This window comes from Arvicanthis niloticus, chromosome 19 (assembly GCF_011762505.2).
Source record: "Arvicanthis niloticus isolate mArvNil1 chromosome 19, mArvNil1.pat.X, whole genome shotgun sequence".
NCBI classification, from domain to species: Eukaryota; Metazoa; Chordata; class Mammalia; order Rodentia; family Muridae; genus Arvicanthis; species Arvicanthis niloticus.
The window spans coordinates 52,767,198-52,787,180 of NC_047676.1; the positions used below are offsets into that span (position 1 = coordinate 52,767,198).

The 19,983-nt window shown below is 41.6% G+C and overlaps 1 protein-coding gene across 3 annotated transcripts in view; it reads left to right on the forward strand.

Annotated features, from left to right (window-relative positions):
• The first annotated feature begins 708 nt into the window (after positions 1-708).
• Cdk7 (cyclin dependent kinase 7) overlaps positions 709-19,983 on the forward strand; it is a 32,473-nt gene continuing 13,198 nt past the window's right edge. The window contains exons 1-9 of one of the 3 annotated variants that reach the window (XM_034523657.2): positions 709-915; positions 1,154-1,213; positions 8,669-8,702; positions 9,698-9,765; positions 11,587-11,655; positions 13,973-14,083; positions 15,028-15,146; positions 17,514-17,613; positions 19,338-19,424. In XM_034523657.2, the coding sequence (XP_034379548.1) occupies positions 850-915; positions 1,154-1,213; positions 8,669-8,702; positions 9,698-9,765; positions 11,587-11,655; positions 13,973-14,083; positions 15,028-15,146; positions 17,514-17,613; positions 19,338-19,424 (714 nt within the window). In that variant the 5' untranslated portion in view covers positions 709-849. Of the gene's footprint in view, positions 916-1,153; positions 1,214-8,668; positions 8,703-9,697; positions 9,766-11,586; positions 11,656-13,972; positions 14,084-15,027; positions 15,147-17,513; positions 17,614-19,337; positions 19,425-19,983 lie in introns of those variants that run through there. The other 2 variants (XM_076916288.1, XM_076916289.1) reach the window with 2 other exon arrangements.

Genomic DNA, 19,983 nt, shown 5'->3' on the forward strand with positions numbered 1-19,983 from the left:
TGCATTATTAAAGAGCAATTAAATATCAAACCTCTGTCTCTGGCGTACTCTCTCCCCTCTTGGGGAACTGACCATCTCACAGTCAATCCTGTATACGATTCCTGTCGCTCCTCTTCCCACAGGGACCCTAAAACATTATCACAACCTGCTCACAACAGATAACAGGCTGTGCTCTCGACACTATGTCTAAAGGCTCTGTATGTTTGTCTTAATTCATTAGTTTCCAATCTTTAGACCAAAGGCTTATTCCGTAGCATTCGGTAGGACTTGGTTTTGCTTCCCTGGGCCTGTTTCTTCATAAATCAGCTTTAAGAACTTGAGGGTGGGACGGGGAGGGGGGGGGATCAGACTGTGTGAGAGGGGAACAGGGAGGCAGTGGGGCAGCGATCGATCGGGATGTAAAGTGATTAAGTCAATAAATTAGTGGGAAAACAAAAACAAAAAACATGCACAAAAAGAAAACAGAAACAAATGGGTCTCTTTAGGAGTGGTTTGGTGTCCATAGCTACGTTCCGAACTCAGAAACACCATGTCAGAACGCTGACCTATCCTTGGAAACGAAGAAAACCCTCGTAGGAGACAAAACCAGTAACAAATGGACAGGCGACAATAGTCCAGGAGAACTCATAGCTTCCGGCTAGGGTGTGCACGTGGCAGCGGGGGCGGGTACAATTCACAGCCCAGCTCGGCTTCCGTAGGGCCGGCCCCGCCCACAGCGGAAGTGCGGGCGGAGGCAGTAGGTTACGTGCGTCCACTGGACGGAAGTAGCTGTTGGGAGCTTTCAGACGCTTTAAATTCCTGCGGGGTGGAGGGCTTAGCTTAGTTGCTGGAGTCTGGCGCCACACTCGCATGGCTGTGGACGTGAAGTCTCGAGCGAAGCGCTATGAGAAACTGGACTTCCTCGGGGAGGGACAGGTGAGGCCGTTCTCGCGCAGGCACAGCCTGGCCACCACCGGCTGGTGCCCCTTGTCACCATCCTTGAGCTTCCTCCCTCCTGGAGAAGAGGCCTCCAGACCATGTAGCAGGCCCTTGCGAGTCCCCTCCAGAATCACGGTTTCTTTGTTCTTAAAAAGGGTGGTGGGGGAGGGCGCGGACCCCAAGCCAACCACCAGGTAAAGACCTCTCCTGAATTTGTTACTGTTTTCCTTTCTAGTTTGCTACGGTCTATAAGGCCAGAGATAAGAACACCAACCAGATCGTCGCCATTAAGAAAGTGAGTTACCTTTTTATGTTGTTTTCTCTCCAGTCTTTGTGTCTTGCTGGCGCGGAGCTCGCTATTTAGACCCGGCTGTCTTAGAACTTGCTTCGAGCCTTAACCCGTCTGTTTTCTGTTTTTTGGGTTTGGGAGTTTGCAGGCTTGCTCCCCCACGCCAGGCAACTCTTAGAGAAAATACCCGTGCATTAACAGTTGATTGATGGCTATCTGTCAGTGAGACAGTCTTGCTATGTAGACCAGATTGGCCTCCAACTCGTGGAAACCCTCCTGCCTCTGCCTCCCGGGTGCTGGGGATTACAGACATGGGATACCTTTGGCTTCATTTTGTTACCTACAGTCACACTCTATGGGAGTTACAAGAACTCTATAAACAGTAGTATTTATTAGTGTCTTGTGTTTCAAGATGGAACTCGGGCTGAACCAGATGACTTCAAGATCGCACAGCTAGTAATGCAGAGGCGTTAGAACAGAGCTGTTGGCTGTTCTTTCTTCCTCTGCTGAAATCTATAGCCAGCTCATGGCGACTCTGTATTCCTATGCTACTTTGTATCTGTTATTTCCTTTGTAATATAACCCCTTTGAAGTGTGGCTATTGCGCGTGCATCTGGCAGCCTCCCAAGTACTCCTTTTCATTCATTTCAGGCTGTCTTTTCAGGGGTTTCTGATATTATCTTTGTTTTATTTTACAGAATTATTTTTTGTATCAATATTTTCAGGTGGTGGCGCTTGTGTGCCACAAGTGCGTGTGTAGGATCCAGGACCTCTGCTCGTTCTCTCTCTGCTTTGTAGGTTCCAGGGATTGAGCTCTGACTTGGTGAAAAGTGCCTTCACCCAGTAAGCCATCTTGCTGGCCCCTGTTTTATTTTTTCACTTCTCAGATTCTTGTTTTCTAGCTTGTACTTTGTCATCTACTAACATATCTCACTCTTTTGTCAAACTCATAATTCTCTTGACTGGGCGTGGCTTATTTCTGTAATCCCAGCTACTCCAAAGGCTGAGGTAAGAGAATCAAAAGGCAGCATTTCCCAGCACTGGAGAGGTGGAGGTAGGAAATCCCAGAGGCTGCCTCTGCGCAGCGTATCCTACGTGGTGAATGCCTGTGAGAGATACTTTCTCACAAAAAACAAGGTGGACAGTGTCTGAGGAAGGACATCTGAGCTGTCCTCTAGCCTGTACACATTCCTGCGCGCGCACACACACACACACACACACACACACACCTACATTTGTGCACCCTTAAAGACATACTCACAAAGTATAGGACATTCTTGGGCAAAAGAGTTAAGTTTCAAGGCTAGCATGGGCAACTTAGTAAGACCCTGTCTCAAAATAGAAAGTAAGAATGAGGCCTAGGCTCGGTGGTGGAGCGTTTGCCTGTATATGTGAAGCCCGTTGTTATGGAAAGAAGCACCAGAACAGCATCAAAACACCAGAAGAACCAATAAAACAACAGAAAGTCTTAAATTTCCTTTTTTTTCCTTTTTCTTGAGACAGGAACTAGATTGGCCTGGAACGCACTATGTAGCCCAGGCAAACTCCTATCAGTCTTCCTGCTCCAGCCTTCAAGTGATTGTATTCCTGGCGTGAGCCGCTCCTGTCCTCCCCCTCTTAGCCCTGCTGCTGTCTTTGTCACTGCTTCTGGTTTACAATCCCAGCCACACTAACCTTGGTATTCCTTGACCATGTTAGGTTTGTCCTAGTCCCAGGATCATTGTGTTTTCTTTTTCTTTTGGTTGCCGTGTTTTCTCTCTAGAATGTGGTGTGGTTGAATTATGTTTCACTCAGATGTCTGCTCCACCTATAGACAAGTGTTTCCCGTTGCTTCCCTGTTGTCTGCAGCTCTTCACTCTGTATCAACTCCATGCCACTGCCAGACTCTGACATCCTTCCATCTGAGTTCATACCCACAAGAATCTACTAACATTATACCCGGGGCTGTGATGAGCACATCTGTAGACATTTATTTGTTTGTTTATTATGTGTGTGAGTGTTCTGCCTACATGTACAGCTATGTATATAGAGGCCAAAAGAGTGTTTTATCCCCTGGGACGGGTGTTACAGATAGTTGTGAGCTGTCATATGAGCACTGGGAATCAAACCTAGATCCTCTGGAAGAGCAGTCAGTGTGCTCTTAACCATTGAGCTGTCTCACTTGTCCTGACTTAGCTGGATACAGTAGAGTATATTCTCAGAGACAGGTAGGAGGGCCATCTGAGTCTAGAAGTTGAGACCAGCCTGGAAAAAAACATAGTACACTCTGGATCAAGAAAACCTTGAGTTGGCTGATACAGTCTTTTCATATTGTTGACATATTGGGTTTTGTAATTGTAGATCCAAGTGAGGTTTCTTGCTTGATTTTAACATTCATTAGGATTCAGAATTCAGCCTGTTTCTCCTTTTTTAAAGCTCTCTGACCTGACTCCAAAGTTCCTATGTAGTAGAGAATGACCTTAAACTCCTGCATCTATCTCCCATGTGCTAGGTAGGTATCTTATGTCACGAGAAAATGTTTCCTCCTTGAAGGTGATGTAGATATTTTTGCATTTTATTTCAAATTCATTTTTGTGGTTTTAAAAATTACTAATGAATCAAAAGCTATGTTATATTTTCTCTTGTTTTGGCTTTTCAGTTTCTTTAACTGAATTTATGTCTAGGACGTTTGGAGTGGCTGGTTTGTGGGACTTCTGTCTCCCAACTTTGACATCATTTGTACTTTGTTCTGTGAACATTTGAGGATTTGGTGCTTCCGTCTCCAATGCTCATAATCCCTACCAATACTCACTTGTTAACACCCTCTTTAATTTGACAAGAAGAGGCATTAAACTGCTTTTGCGTTTATTATAACTTGGACTTCTTAAAGTATGCCTGATGTAATTTCGTAGTTAAGAGCAGTAATTGCTTTTATAGAAACCCAAGTTTGGTTCATAGAACTCATGTGGTGGCTAATAACTGTTTGTTCCAGGTGTTCCAACATAGGCCCTTTGCAGGCACAAGGCCTGCATGTGGTCCATAGACATCATGCAGGCAGAACACCCATACACAGAAAATAAATACTGTTTAAAAAAAATCATACAGGATTTCTTAGCTTTCTTTGTTTCCTAACTTGTTCATCCAGTCTGCCTTGGGTGTGTGTGTATTAGTGTGTCTTGTACTAGCTGGAGTAAGACATTGCACATCTCTTCCACTTAATTGCCTTTGAGACAAGGTCTCAATAAAACCGTATGCTTGCTATTCTGGATCTTTCTGTCCCAATCCTCCAGTGATGGGACTTTAGGTAGTTATGGCCATGGCTGGTCTTTTACGTGGGTATTGGGGATTTGAGTCAGGTTCTTACGTTTGCAGAGCCAGAGTTACTACTGTGCCACTTTCCCACAACCCCCATCTCTCTTATTATTTTATTTATGTGTATGCATGTGTGCCTGCATGAGTACATGTGTAGATTGAACCCAGGGCTTTGAGCATTTTAGGCAAGTGCTTTCTCATTGAGCTACATCCCTATTCTATATTATTGTGTTTTGATTTGAAATGTTTAAGTATTTAAAGTACTTGTGTCTGTGTGGGTGGGAGCACAGACCACTGTCTGCTTGTGGATACTAGAGGACAGCTTGTGGGTATTAGGGTAAATGGAAGGAAGAAGTCTTGGTGGTGTTCTTAAAAATATGTTAGCTGATGTAAGCATGACAAAATAGTAATCACTTAAATCTATATGATAAAGGAATTCATGGGATTCTACTTTTATTGTGTGTCTACTTTGAGTTCTTTCCCATGTAAATTTCATAATCAGTTTGTCAGTGTCTTATATTTTGTGCTGTAACACATGGCCTACTTTTAAATAGAAGTTCTTTTTGTAGTATACAGTTAGAATTTCTTAAGGAAGAATAGTTTTCCAGAGGTGATCTTTTTCAGTAATTGACAGCCTTGTGTAAAGTATAAGGAACATACTGGTCTTTGCCATGGTCATTGCTGTGTGTAGGTAGTTTATAGTACTTATTCAGTACTACTGCTTTTTATAGCTATCACATTTTATAAGTTTGCTTTGTGAAAAATGTAGGATTATCAACATGAGGGTCTTAAAGCCCACACAGGGATATATCTCCAACAAGGCCACACTACTCTTACCAGGGCCACTTCCTAATAGTGCCACTTCCAGGACTAAGCATACACAAACCATCATATTCCACTCTACTCCTTGGCCCCCATAGGCTTGTTCAAACATATGAGTCTATTGGGCCATACCTAAACATAGCATGATAAACAATATATTAAGTCCAACTCCCTGGGCTGAGCATATACAAACCATCTTATTTTACTCCCTGCCCCCACTCATGCTTGTTCAAACATATGAGTTGGGGGAGGGGGCGTACCTAAACATAGCATAATAAAAAATACATTTAGTCCAACTTCCAGAGCCCTTATAGTCTATAGCAGTCTCAACAATGTTAAAAGTCCAAAATTCAAAGTCTCTTCTGAGATTCATCCAATCACTTAACTGTAATCCCCAAAGCAAGACAGGAAACCAGCTGGGCAAACTCCAAACTCTGCATCTCCATGGCTGATGTCAAGGCAGCCTTCAGATCTCCAACCCCTTTTTCATCTTTGTTGACTGCAGTGAAATTCTTTGACCTGGGCTGGTTCCACTCTCTGTTAGAAGCTTTCCTCAGCAGATAGCCCATGGCTCTGGCATCTTGAACATCTTGGGCTCTCCAAGGCAATTTTAATGTCACAGCTTCTTGTTTCAGTGTCTAGGATCTACGTAGGATCTTCTGGGCTCCTCCAGAGGGCTGCTCTCACTTCTCCAGCTCTGCCCTCTATAGCACTCTAAGCTCAGGTTGATCCACTCCACTGATGCTGCTGTTCTTGGTGGTGATCATTCCATGGTACTGGCATCTCCAATACACTGGGCTCTTCCGCTGCAACTGGGCTTCACCAATAGCCTCTCGTAGGCTCTCTTCATGGTGCCAAGCCTCAAATCCTTTGCATGACCCCTTTAGTCCTGGGCCATCAACTGCAGCTGAGGCTGTGGCCTTCCATGGCCTCTCACAAGTGCTGAGCCTCAGCTCTTCTTGTTCATGACTCCTTCATGCCTCCAAAACCAGTACCACTTGGGTGACTCTTACACATCATCAAGTCCAGCTACAGCACGAGGTACAACCTTGCCTATCTCTGGAACACAGCTTCTTTGTGCTGTCAGAAAATACTTCCCAGAAGATTTCACCTCAGTGATGCTGGTCACTTAATCACCACAAATTTCTTAGCTCCAGCAAACCAGCATCAATTGTCCCAGTAGTGTCCTTCTCTTGACTATAAAGTCAGAGTCACATGGCTGAAGCTGCCGAGTTCAGCTGCTTGCAAGAGCTGGAACACGGCCCCCTTGATCTATTACTTTATCACCAGTTTTCTGTTTTCCAACTTTTTCACTGCCTTAAGCTTGGCTGTCCTGGATCTTGCTCTGTAGATTGACTGTGAGATCATGAGATCTGCATGACTGTGTCCTGGGACAAGAGGTGTATACCACCATGCCTGGATTTAAGCTTTTCTTCACCTAGAACTTGCTGTCTCAGGCTGGCCTTGAACTCAGAGATCTGCTTGGCTTTATCTCCTGGAATTAAAGGTGCCATCATGCCTGGATCTAAATTTAGCTGGGTAGAATCTTGCCCCAAAGTCCCACTCCTTTAATTTGTTATCTTCTTCAACACAGGATTCAGCTCCATTTTACTTCCTGGTACCCCTTTAATACTCGAACAATATATTTTGTTTTTCCTTTCTCAGCTTGCTAAGCTTGTCTAAAATGTTCTTCATGAGACTTAACCGGAGAACAAAGTTTATGATGGGAGTTTCTGAGACTTCTTTTGTCAGTGCAATTAATCTGTGTCTCTTCACCTTAGACTCTTTAGACAAGGGCAAAAAGTAGCCACATTCTTCACCAAAATACCACAAAAACAGTCTTTATGCTACATACTGAAATTCTCCTCTGAAATGACTTGGACCAGGTCAGCACAGTTCAAATTACTCTCCGTAACAAAGTCTTCCATATTCCTATTAGTATGGCCCATTAAACCCCATTTAAAGCATTCCACTGCTTTCCAAATCTACATTTTCCCAAACAAAGCATGGTCAAGTGTATCACAGTAATATCCCACTCCTAGTACCAATTTCTGTCTTAGTCGTCTACTGCTGTGAACAGACACCATGATGATCAAGCCAGTCTTACAAAGGACAACATTTAATTGAGACTGGCTTATAGGTTCAGAGGTTCAGTCCATTATCATCAAGGTGGGAACATGGTAGCATCAAGACAGGCATGGTGCAGGGGTAGCTTAGAGTTCTACATCTTCTGAAGGCTACTAGTAGGAAACTCACTTGCAGTCAACTAGGATGAGGGTCTTAAAGCCCACACTCACAGGGACACCCACTCCAACAAGGCCACACCTTCTCTCCCTGGTCTGCTCCCTGGGCCAAGCATATACAAACCATCATGGGTCTCGAAAAACAAGTGGTGGTTGGGGGTAGGGGATGTAAAGGAGACAATTATTTTGTGCAGATACATGTACTGCAGCCTACTCTGAAGGTCAGAGAGTTAACTTGTAGGAGTTTTTAATTCCAAATTGTGGGTCCAGGGGATTAATTTCAGATTGTAGAGTTTGGCCTCAAGTTGGTTTATCAGTTGAGCCATCTTTCAGGTCCAAGATAATTACGGTTGGTAAATTCAGTTGTTTGCATGTGTAGTTCAGGAACTTAGGGTAGAAACTTGATTCTTCTGTCTTGCTGTGCTGCTGCACACACTGGGCTGACCATGTTTTCACTCCCTGTGCTCCTTTGGATTTCTGGTTGTCCTCATGAGCTACATATTGCTACATGTTTTTACTACGGCTAATTTGTTTTTTTTGTTATATATTTTTTAAGACAGGGTCTAGAACTCAATATGTAAACCCTGGGTAACCTCAAACTCAAGAGATCTGCGTTCCTGATTATAAGAGTTGAGATAAAGGAATGTACTAGCAGTCCCCAGCTGTTTTGATTTATTTCATACAAAATCTTGCTATATATATATAGCCTGGGCTTTGTTTCCCAGGTATTGAGACTATAGACATGCACTACCATGTCAGTTCTACTTGTAGCTAAGTTTTTGTGCATTTAGATTATGCATTAATTTCACACATTGCGAGTTTTTGGTTGTTTTTTTTTGTTTTTGTTTTTTATAACTTTTATTAGTTTATGTGTGTCAGTGTTTTGCTTCCATGTATGTCTGCACCACTTGTGTGCCTGGTGCTATCCAAGATCAGAAGTGGGCATTGGTTCCCACTAAACTGCCAGTTGTGAGCTGCTGTGTGGATGCTAAGAAATGAACATAGATCCTTTGGAAGTAGTCAGTGTTCTCAATCCTTCATTTCCATCCCTCTTCATGTTATTAATATATGTGTCTTGACTTTTTTCTCCCTCTTTCTCTCCCAGATCAAACTTGGACACAGGTCAGAAGCTAAAGATGGTAAGTATTATATGTAATTTGATCAAACAGAAGATGTTCTGATGTGATCAGTGAGGAAAATGTCAGTGAGAGTTAATAATAGTTCAATAGAGTTAGTGTGGTGTCTCTAGAGCAATGGTTCTCAACCTGTGAGTCACAACCCCTTTGCAATGTAAACAGATATTTACATTACAACTCATGAGAGTAGCAAATTACAGTTGTGAAGTAGCAATGAAAATAATTTTATGGTTGGAGTCATCACAGCATGAGAAACAATATTAAAGGGTCTCAGCATTAGGCTGAGAACCAGTGCACTAGAGAATAAAGTGAGTTCAGTTACACACAGTGTATAAGCATTGCACACTCAGATTATGTGAGTGGGGGCCAATAAGGGTATCAGTGCCTTGTCCAGGTGCCCTCACTACTGCTGTGAGGGTTGTAGATCATTGCTGTTTTGCATTTCTGGTGTTCTACTTGCTTTGAAAAATTCCTAGAAGAACACAAAGTTCCTGTAGAATGGACACATTGGGAAATGTTTATTTCTTATTCTCAAGCCTCTTAGAATGTTAGGTCCTTTTTAGCCATCAAGTAATAGTTATTATGGAAAAGTCATCTGTGAAAGTGCCAACACTGTTGTAATTTTGATTTCTATCACTTGTATTGAAAAAACGTATCATTAGTGCTAGTTTGCTGTTAGTACACATAGTCTTCCTCTAAGTTTGTAGGACAAGAGAAAAGGCCCTGTTACCATATTTGTTACATGTCTGTACATGCTATTGTAATAATTTCAGAATGATATGCTAGAGAGATAAGTACTTCGTGCCATTTTTCATATACTGTGATAAGCTACCATAAAATAATGTGAAAAAAACCTTCTCATAAAAATAGTTACAGTTACTCTCTGTATATGTAAAATGTTAATTTTTCTGAATGACCTTTTAAAATAAAATACACCTGTAAAAAAGTTTGAGATTTCGGTATTTTTGTTCAGAATTTTTTACATTTTTTTTCTATAGGTATAAATAGAACAGCCTTAAGGGAAATAAAACTCTTACAGGAACTAAGTCATCCAAATATAATTGGTGTGAGTATGGTCTAAGCTGTTTGCCCTTTTGGATCTTCCATATTCTGAATATGATGGTATTGATCAGAGGCTTAGTATGGGGGACTGATGCAGATAACCTTGCAGACAATTGAAGGTTGACTAGCTTGAAGTGTATTTTCTATCCTACTTTTGCTGTGAGTAGTGTCTTTAGAGGAAAGGAGTCAAATGTTTCCATACAGGCTAATTTTGTCAGAAAAGATTTTGAATCCAGTAGTTGAAAGTAGCAGCTTACATTTAAATTAGAAACTTTTTGCCTGTGTGAGGGCTGGAGTGTTTCAGTTAAGTTACTATAATTTGTGTACTGGAAATGCAAGTATGTATCCTGTACCTGGCAAGCCGTTTCTTACCAATTTTGCTTAGGAATTTTTGTTTGATTTTGTTTTTTCAAGACAGGGTTTCTCAGCTGGGCAGTGGTGGCACACACCTTTAATCCCAGCACTTGGTAGGCAGAGGCAGGCGGATTTCTGAGTTCTGAGTTTTCTGAGGCCAGCCTGGTCTACAGGGTGAGTTCCAGGACAGCCAGGCTTACACAGAGAAACTCTGTCTGGAAAAACAACAACAACAACAACAAAAAAACCAAAAAGAAAAAAACCCAGGGAACTCACTCTGTAGACCCAGGTGGCTTCGAATTCAAGGATTTGTTTGTTTCTGCCTCCCAAGTGCTGGGTGCTGGGGTCAGAGGCGTGTGCCACCATGCATGACAAGAATTTTTTTTTTAAACATTAAAACGTTTTTTTCTCAAATTTCCAGTGTGTGGCATGCATGTTTGCTTATACATTTTGTCTATGCATGTGTATTTGGAGGCCGGAAGTTCATATAAAATATCATTTTCTATTACTTTTCCATCTTATTCATTGAGGCAGGGTCTCAGTCAACCCCAGAGCTCAGTGATACGGACTTTTTTTTTCTTTTTTTTTTTTAAGGTAACTTGCTCTAGAGAACTCCTGTCTTTACTGTCCACGGCTGGATTACAGACACAGCACTTTTCCTAGTTGGCATTTACATGATTCCTGAAACATGAACTTTGGTTTAGTACTTAAATTTGTACAGCAGGGCTGTTACTGCGGAGCCATGTCCCCAGTCCCAGGAATTGTTCTCAACTAGAAACCAAGGGGAAACTTTCTTTTCTTCTTTATTTTGTTTTTTGAGACAGGGTTTCTCTGTGTAGCCTTGGCTGTCCTTGAACTCACTCTGTAGATCAGGCTGGCCTCAGACTCAGAGATCCTCCTGCCTTTGCCTCCCAAGTGCTGGGATTACAGGCATGTGTCATCACTGCCAGAGCTGTGAAATTTTCATTAATTTGTTTATTCTAACTTTCAGATTTTAGGGAGAGGAGTTTTTAAGTTTTTAGTGAGTTTGTTAAATGGGTTAATAGTTTTGCACCTGAGAATACTAATTCCTGTTAAAGGGCAGATGTTAAATTTAATAAAAGAGTCTCAGGTTCACAGGAAGTTGCCAGCAGTTTAAAAATTTAAGCCAAGCAGTGCAAATTTGTATTATTTATTTATAATCACATGAGAGGTGGAGGCAGAGGCAGGAGGATTGAGTTCAAGGCCAGCCTGGACTATATAGCAAGTTCTAGGTCAACAGGACGTATAGTGATATCTTATCTCAAAATCCAAGGACTGGTAGGTGCATCTTAGTGGTAGAACACTTGCCTAACATGCTGAAGGCCCTGGATTTACTAGTAGTGTGTGTGGGAAAAGCAAACATAGTTTTTAAAAATTACTTCACCAACAATAGATTCCAATATTATTAAGTAGAGAATAACAATTTAACTTGATTTTTTTTTCTTTGCAGCTCCTTGATGCATTTGGACATAAATCTAACATTAGCCTTGTCTTTGATTTTATGGAAACTGACCTAGAGGTAAGATAGGATTCCTGGAGACTCACTCCTCTACCGAGTGAAAGAGAAACCTGCATGTTTATTCTGCTTTAAGAAAATACTGATTCACAAAAAAAGTGTTTAATTTTGCAGAAGTCAAAGAGACCTCTTATTTCTTTATATTTATTGTATTTCTACTATTAAGTACAGAGATTTAGATTTTATTGGCATTTTACCAAATTCCCTTTAACTTATTGACATTTTTTTGCACATTAGACTTGACAATTTTACATTTATCCCCATTATTATCAAAGGTTAATGTCTTTTAGAAAATCAAGTTTCTTTGTAAAAGTTGTGGGCTTTTTATTAATTAAATCTCTAAAGCACTAATAGTCCAAGGATTTAAAGCTAAAATTCTTATACATTGCTGTTTTGAGTCCAAATTCTATTGTCACTTTGGAAAGTAGTATATATAGTTTGTTATAAAATTAAAGACATGTTTACTGTCAGATTAAAGGTAAAAGGGATGTTTATGGCAGCATCAAGCAGTCAAAGGAATGCACTAAATATAGACCAGTAATAGTGTTATATCTTACTATCTAGGTCCCCGCATCAGTACCTCTAATTCACCAGCACTGTCGTGTGTGTAATGATACCAGTAATACTACAGTCACTAGTAACAGTCACGTGCTCTAGCAATAACTGTTTGGTATTTATCCAAGAGAAGAACACTTGGTGTATGGGTGTTCACTAAAACTAGAAACAGCTACAATGTGTTTATACACCGAGAGGATGTATAAACAGTCACCTATACAAGAAAGTACTAAAAAGGAACCAACAAGTCTAAAACTGGCTGGCAGAGCTTACAGATCATCTCATTGGATTCAGTCCTCTTTCCTTCTGTTGCCTTCAGTCATGAGCATACATTTTCACTCTACTTTCTCAGGCAAGTTCAAGACATAGTCTAATCTAATTACCCCTGAAAGGAAATGCTTAGTCTCCTTTAATTCTACCACAATTGCTTGGCTGGCTCCCTCCCTCCCTTCCTTCTTCCCTCCTTCCCTTCTTTCTTCCTTTTTATTTTTTTGAGACAGGGTTTCTCTGTGTAGTCCTGTCTGTCCTGGAACTCACTCTGTAGACCAGGCTGACCTCGAACTCAGAAATCCGCCTGCCTCTGCCTCCCAAGTGCTGGGATTCAATGTGTGCACCACCACCCAGCATTACTTGGGTTTCCTGATTGGTATTATGTTGGTCAAACTGCGCAGCTGTGGACTGGCCCTAGAAGGAAGACACGTGGAGTCCCAAGAGTTCCAAAGTTTATTGCCATTGTGGAGTAGTTGGATCTGGATGGTGTGTGCCCCTCCCCTCCTCCAGTAAAAGCCAGGGGGGAGCTGGCTTAAATAGGGAGGAGGAAAGAGGAGGAACTTAATTGAGTCACACACACCCCCTTTAGATAACTCATGAATATGGAAATCTCAAGGCTGAGGCCTGGTAGTCATGCCCTCTACCTGTAGCCATAGATGGTGACATAAAACCTCTGAGAGGAGCTACTGAGCCAAAGGTGTCTGCAAGGCACAGGTTAATGAAAGACGTGGACCGCATGGAGGAGTCTGGAATCTGGGGGCGTGGGGAGATATATGCCGTTCCTCACAGGGGTCACCTGTTGGGTCTCCAGCTATCTCAAACCCAGTGCTCTACTGGGGAGACCAAACCATTTCTACACGGCCCCACAGTGTTAGGTTTTAGGTCATAAGTCATGTGTCTGATCTTAAGCAGACTTTCTCCTGCCAATTCTGTGGAGCTCAGGTAGAGATCAGGTCAATCTTTCTTTTACCATGAACTGAGCTGGGGTGGTTTCCCAAAGTATGCATTTGTTAAAAGGGGCAAGTAAAACCCACAGATACTCGATAATTCTTTTTTTTTTTTTTTTTTTTAAAGATTCATTTATTTATATATATAAGTACACCATTGCTGTTGCTGTCTTCGGACACACCAGAAGAGGGCATCAGATCCCATTACAAATGGTCATGAGCCACCATGTGGTTGCTGGGAATTGAACTCAGGACCTCTGGAAGAGCAGTCAGTGCTCTTGACTGCTGAGCCATCTCTCCAGCCTGATACTTGATACTTCTAAGCCAGAGTTGTAGGGTTCACAGTATTGCTTACTCCCCAAACCAGTGATACTCTTTTTTTAACCACTTAATTCTGGAAATTCATACAATGTCTTTTAAAGGAGAGTTGGATCATCTACCATAGAAATTCTTGCGTATGAATATATTAATTTTAAATCTGTAAGTTATTTGCTAGAGTTCATTTGGAATAATGAAACATAACTGTGTATTTCTTGTCTACTCTATAGGTTATAATAAAGGATAGCAGTCTTGTGTTGACACCATCCCACATTAAAGCCTACATGTTGATGACTCTTCAGGGCTTAGAATATTTACATCAGCATTGGATTCTACACAGGGTAAGAGTCTAAGGGATGGTCTGAGAGACCCTGCATTGTGTTCCAGGGTGGCCTGGAATTCGCCTTGCAGCCCAGTTGGCCTCACATTCATGATTCTTCTACTGTGACTCCTGAAGACCAAAAAGTTGTAGGCATGTTTCACTACATCTGACTTTTAATGTTCCTGCTTTAGTTTGCTTAAACTTTTTGTCAGTGGTCAGTTGGGGTTTTGTTTTATGTATTTTAAGTGTGTGTGTCTGTGTGTGTGTGTGTGAATGCAGGTGCCACAGTACATTGTGGAAGTCAGATGACAACTCCCAGGAGTCAATTCTCTCCTGCCACTGTGTGGGTTTATGAATCAAATTAAGGTCATTACATTTACTGCAAATGGCTCTAACTGATGAGCCACCTTGCCAGTCAGTTGCTTGTTTTTCTTTTGACTATAGCACCTTCCCCTGTACCCTCGGCTGGCTCTGTGCTCATGCTGATTACTGGTGCATGCCATCATAGCCATTTTGATCTCTCATTGTTGTCTAAGGTCCCCTAACACCCTTTGGTTTTAAAGATAGAACTCAATCTGTGGACCAAGCTAGCTCTGCCTCCCAAGTGCTGGGATTAAAGGCATGCATTACACCCAGCTTTGCTCTCTGGGTTTTAAAGTTAACTGGTGCTGGGCCATAAGCTCAGTTGGTAAAATGGATGCCCAACATATATGAAGCCCTGTGTTCAATCCTCAACACCACATTTGGTAAACCCTTAATCCCAGCACTCTAGGGTAGAGGCAGAAGCATCTTCAGAAGTTCAAGGTCATCCTTTTTGAGGACATAGTGAATTCAAAGCCAGACTGGGCTACTCTGTCTCAAGTACCTAACTAGATAAGGAAGGCAAGCTAACTAAATGTATCCCTGTGTTATTTTCCTCTAATCCTGCTTAATTTTGTTTGTGTTGTTAACTGCTTGATACAGGATCTAAAACCAAACAACTTGTTGTTAGATGAGAATGGAGTTCTGAAACTGGCAGATTTTGGCCTGGCCAAATCATTTGGGAGCCCGAATAGGGCTTACACACATCAAGTTGTGACCAGGTAAGAACACAGAAATGAGCAGTCTTCTTTTCAGAACTCGGGAGTGAGTCACCGTTGGTATGTTCTCAGAATACAGCCCTTTTTATAGTATGTCTACTTTACCACAGTAAAAAACACACAGCTCTTTTAAACAGAATCTAACTCAGTCCCTTCAACTGGATTTTTACTGAGCTAAGTATTGAGTCTCCCAGTAACTTTTTTTTTTTAATTCAAAAAATTATTGTAAACTGGGCATGGTTTTGAGTTCCTTTAATCCCAGCACTCGGGAGGCAGAGACAGGCGGATCTTCTGAGTTCGATGTCAGTCAGGTCTACAGCATGAGTTCCAGGACAGCCAGGGCTGTTACACAGAAAAAAACCTGTCTTGAAAAACCAATATGTACAGGTAGACTGGATGATATATCTAACTCAGGATATAACATGGGGTCTTGGGCTTGCTAGGCAAATGTTTTATTTCTTTTGTGTATATGGGAGTGGGGCCACTTGTGTATATGGAGGCCAAAGGACAACTAAGTGTAGTTCCTTGGGAGCTGTCTACATTTTGTGTGTGTGTGTGTGTGTGTGTATGAGGGGGGATATGTATGTATGTTCGAGTACATGGGTGCTTACGTTTGGTGGCTGAGGGTTGTGATCAAGTGTGTTCTATCGCTCTCTATCTTACATATTGAGCCTCTCACAGACCCGAAGCTTGCTGATTCAGTCAGTTTAACTTCAGTCAGTTTAACTTACTCTGGGCATCCCTGTTTCCCTGAGCATAGGTGAGCTACCAAGATAGCCTGGCATTTACATGAGTGCTGGGAATCCAAACGCCTGTCTGGATGCTTATACATCAAGCACTTCACACACTGGGCCATCCTCCCAGCCCTCCACCTTGGTTTTTGAGATAGTATCTCATTGAGATCTGGAGCTAGATGATAGGCCAGGCTTGCTGGCCAGTGAATCCTAGGGATCCTCCTGTCTCTACTTCTCCAGCCTTGGGTGCTGGGATTAACCTCAGGCCTTCATGCTAATTTGGGATATGTGGTGAAATCTAACTGAGCCATCTTATCCACTCCCAAAAGTGCTCTACGGCTTAGCCACATACACAGTAAGTTTTGAGAATAAGTAATTTATTTTGCTTTTACATTTTATTTAAGCTACAACTTCTATTTCAACTTTATTTATTGGCCTTATCTATTACATTTATCAGTACTGATCCTATAGCGTACGGATGTAAATTCTCTATCCAAAGCATTAATAGTTGCATTTTGTATTATAAAATGTTGTGGGTTTTGTTCAGATTTTATAATTATCACGGTGACTCTGTTTTTCTTTTTATCTTTTGAAATGGTGTCTCATATAACCTAGGCTGGCTCATACTCTCTGTGTATATTTCTAAGGATGAGTTTGAACTTCCTGTCCATTTCTGCTCCATATTGGATTGACAGATGGTTCAGTCATCTAGCTTGCATTTGCTGTTTTTGGTTGTTTGCTTGTTTTTTTTGAGACAGGGTTTCTCTGTGTAGCCTTGACTGTCCGAGAATTCACTCTGTAGACCAGACCGGCCTCAAACTCAGAGATCTGCCTGCCTCTGCCTCTGCCTCTGCCTCTGCCTCCCAGGCACTGGAACTAAAGTTGTGCACCACCAGCCCTGACCTGTATTTGTTAATTCCTAAAATTTTCAAGGATCTGAGAAAAATTTCAGATTCTCCTATACGTTATTTTGCCACCTTTTTCCAAATAAATTTTATAAGTATCAGTTGCCTAAACCTTGGGTAAGAAGAGAGGATATGAGCTCTGGGAAGATTTTGACAGTGGGTTATCAGAGTGGACATTATTGATGAAGCTGACAAAAATAGCATGGTAGGGATAAACTCCCAGACTTTAAAGGTCATGGGGCTCTTTTTGTGGTATCTTCTTTGCAATTGACTGTGTCAAGATGAAGCCAAATACCGCTTTCCTAGCCATTTGTTGGAAACTTGTTGAAGTGGATGATAAAGGAAAAGTCATACTTGCTGGGAGAAGCACATGGCCACAGACGTAGCTGTTGATGTTCTGGATGAAGAGTAGAAGGGTCATGAAGTCTGAATCAGTGATGAGAACAACAGACAAAGTTCTTCCATAAAGCAAGGTGTCTTGACCAAGGAGAACTGGAGAAGTGAATGGCACCTTTCAAACATGGCTGCTTCCTTTTACAAACTGACTGTACCTTCATTGTTTGGGATTAAAGGTGTGTATTAAGGCTGAGCCACACCACAACTAGAAACAGTTTTTCCTAGTAAACAACACAAATCTTGGAGTTTACAGTGTGATTGCTTGTAACCCTGATCAACAGAAACCCTGTCTTGAAAAACAAAAATCATATGACATTATTTATTTTTGTTCTCAGATGGTACCGGGCCCCTGAGTTATTGTTTGGAGCTAGGATGTATGGTGTGGGAGTGGACATGTGGGCTGTTGGTTGTATATTAGCAGAACTGCTTCTAAGGGTAAGTCCTAAATGCATGTATACCTTTGAAGTCTTGTTGATATAGTTCTTATAATTGTCTAGGAGTCATCTTTTTATCATAATCCCTATAGCAAAAAAAAAAAATTGACAAGCAAAGTCAGTTTGTTAAATGAAAGTTTCAACAGGTATGATGATACACAATCCTGGCATGTGGGAGACTGAGGCAGGAAGATCACTGAGCTAAAGACTACATACATAGTAAAACTGTATCTCACAAAACAGAAACAGCCTCACTCAGGGAGGAAGAAGCAGAAAAGTTAATTTAAGAGTTTGAGGCAAATTGTGTGGTTATTTCCACATTGTTATGACAAAATGCCCAGCGAATCACATTAAGGGAGGGTGGGTTCTTTTGTCTCACATCCTGAGAGTAAGCCCATATGGCAGAGAAGCCATGGCAACAGGAGCTTGAGGCTCAGCTCTCTGTCACATCCAGTCTTCAGTCGGGGAGCAGAGTGAATGCTGGTGCACTGCTCACTGTTTAGTCCAGGGCCTCAGCCCCGATAATGGTTCTACCATATTAGGGTACATCCTCTCTCTTCAAGTACCACAGTTTAGAAACTGCCTAACACTTATGCTCAGAGATTTGTTTCCTTGGTGATTGACTCTAAATTACATCAGGCTGACAAGATTAAGCATCACAGAGGCTGGAAAGATAACTAACTCAGTCGATACAATGCTTTCTGCACAAGCATGAGACATTTCTGAATTCTTTCTGTTAGAGCTTGTACCAAGTGGGGTCCAGTTAGAAAACAAACCATACGTAATTTGTTCAGGAACATTTAAGAATAATGCAAGGGGTGGTAGCTTACACCTGTAATCCTAGCATTTGGGAGCCTGAGGCAGAGAGAATCACCTAGATAATTTGAAGTTTGCCCGACCTGCAGAGTAATCACAACGCTCCACCTAATTCCCCACGTTCTTCCCACACTCTGAGCTGCAGTGGGATAGGAATAATGAAGGACCGGCTAATAAGTGAATTAGTGTTGAAAGATAAGCAGCCGACACCATTGCCCACTGCTTGAGACATCCAAGGAAAAAAATCCCAGGGCTGACATCTAGATTCTGTTGAAAGAGACATCTGAGGGTTGAATATCTCTTCTGGTTAACTTGCCAAAAATCTGCTTTTGGGGGGCTGGACTGCTGACTCAGCACTTAAGAGGACCCAGGTTCAATTGCTAACACCTGGTATGTGGTGGCTCACAACTACCTGTAACCACAGCCAGGGGATTTGATGCCCTTTTCTAGTTTTCAAGCTAGATGATGGCACAGACACGGAGCACAGACATGCATGTAAGCACGTGCTCATACATATGAAATAATAAAGTAATAAAATTAATTTTAAAAGTCTGCTGCTTGGAATATGTTGGAAATCTCTAGGGTACTGAGCAAAACTATTCAAAAAGTGTATGTATGGAAGCACCTTGTAAAAACTGCCCAGATCTGCATTGTATAGAAAAGGTGGATTTGGAGTGGAAAAGCACTCAGTTGATAATGGCAATCAGTGCTTTAACAGCTATTAAAGGTAAAGCTGTCTGTGAGCGTGAGCTGCCTCTAGCTCTGCTGGAGTAAGTTTTCATTGTTCCAGAGTTTAAGGTTTGTTTGTTTGTTTATTACAAAGTTTATAGCATTTTTTGTGTAATCACTCTAATAATCTTGAAATGTCTGTTTCTTATTTTTTGCCTGGTTCCTTTTTATTTATTTTAGGTTCCTTTTTTGCCTGGAGATTCAGACCTTGATCAGCTAACAAGAATATTTGAGACTTTGGGTACACCAACTGAAGAACAGTGGCCTGTAAGCCTTATGCATTTTCTTTGAAATGTACTTAAGATTCTATAATGTTATTTTGTTATATCTGAGTGCAGCTGTATGTGCACTGAAGAAGTTAATTAACTTTGCAGTGCTAGAGATTAGGCCAAGACCTTTCTCATGGTGGACAAGTGGTCTGCCACCTAACTGATGTAAGAACTATGGTGGCATATACTTTTCATTGGGAGGCAGGAAAATCTCTGCATTTGAGGCTAGCCTGGTTAACATAGTGAGTTTCAGGCCAGCCTGAGCTATGTACTGATATCCTATCTCAAAAGAGTAAATAATAAATAAACATAAATTATCTTTATTACTACAGATGATAAAAGGGGGAAATGTACAAAGGAAAACATTAAAATTGTAGCCTTCATTCATTAGCTTCTGTATGTATAGTCCTTCCACAACTCCAGTGTCTGTCTCTGGTGATGCAAAGCTGTCAGTGTGCACTCAGATATGTTACATCTTCTTTCATTCATTCTGTACTAAAAAATGGAGGGCTGGGATGTAGCTCAGAGGAAGAGTGTTTACTGTTAAATGCTCAGTG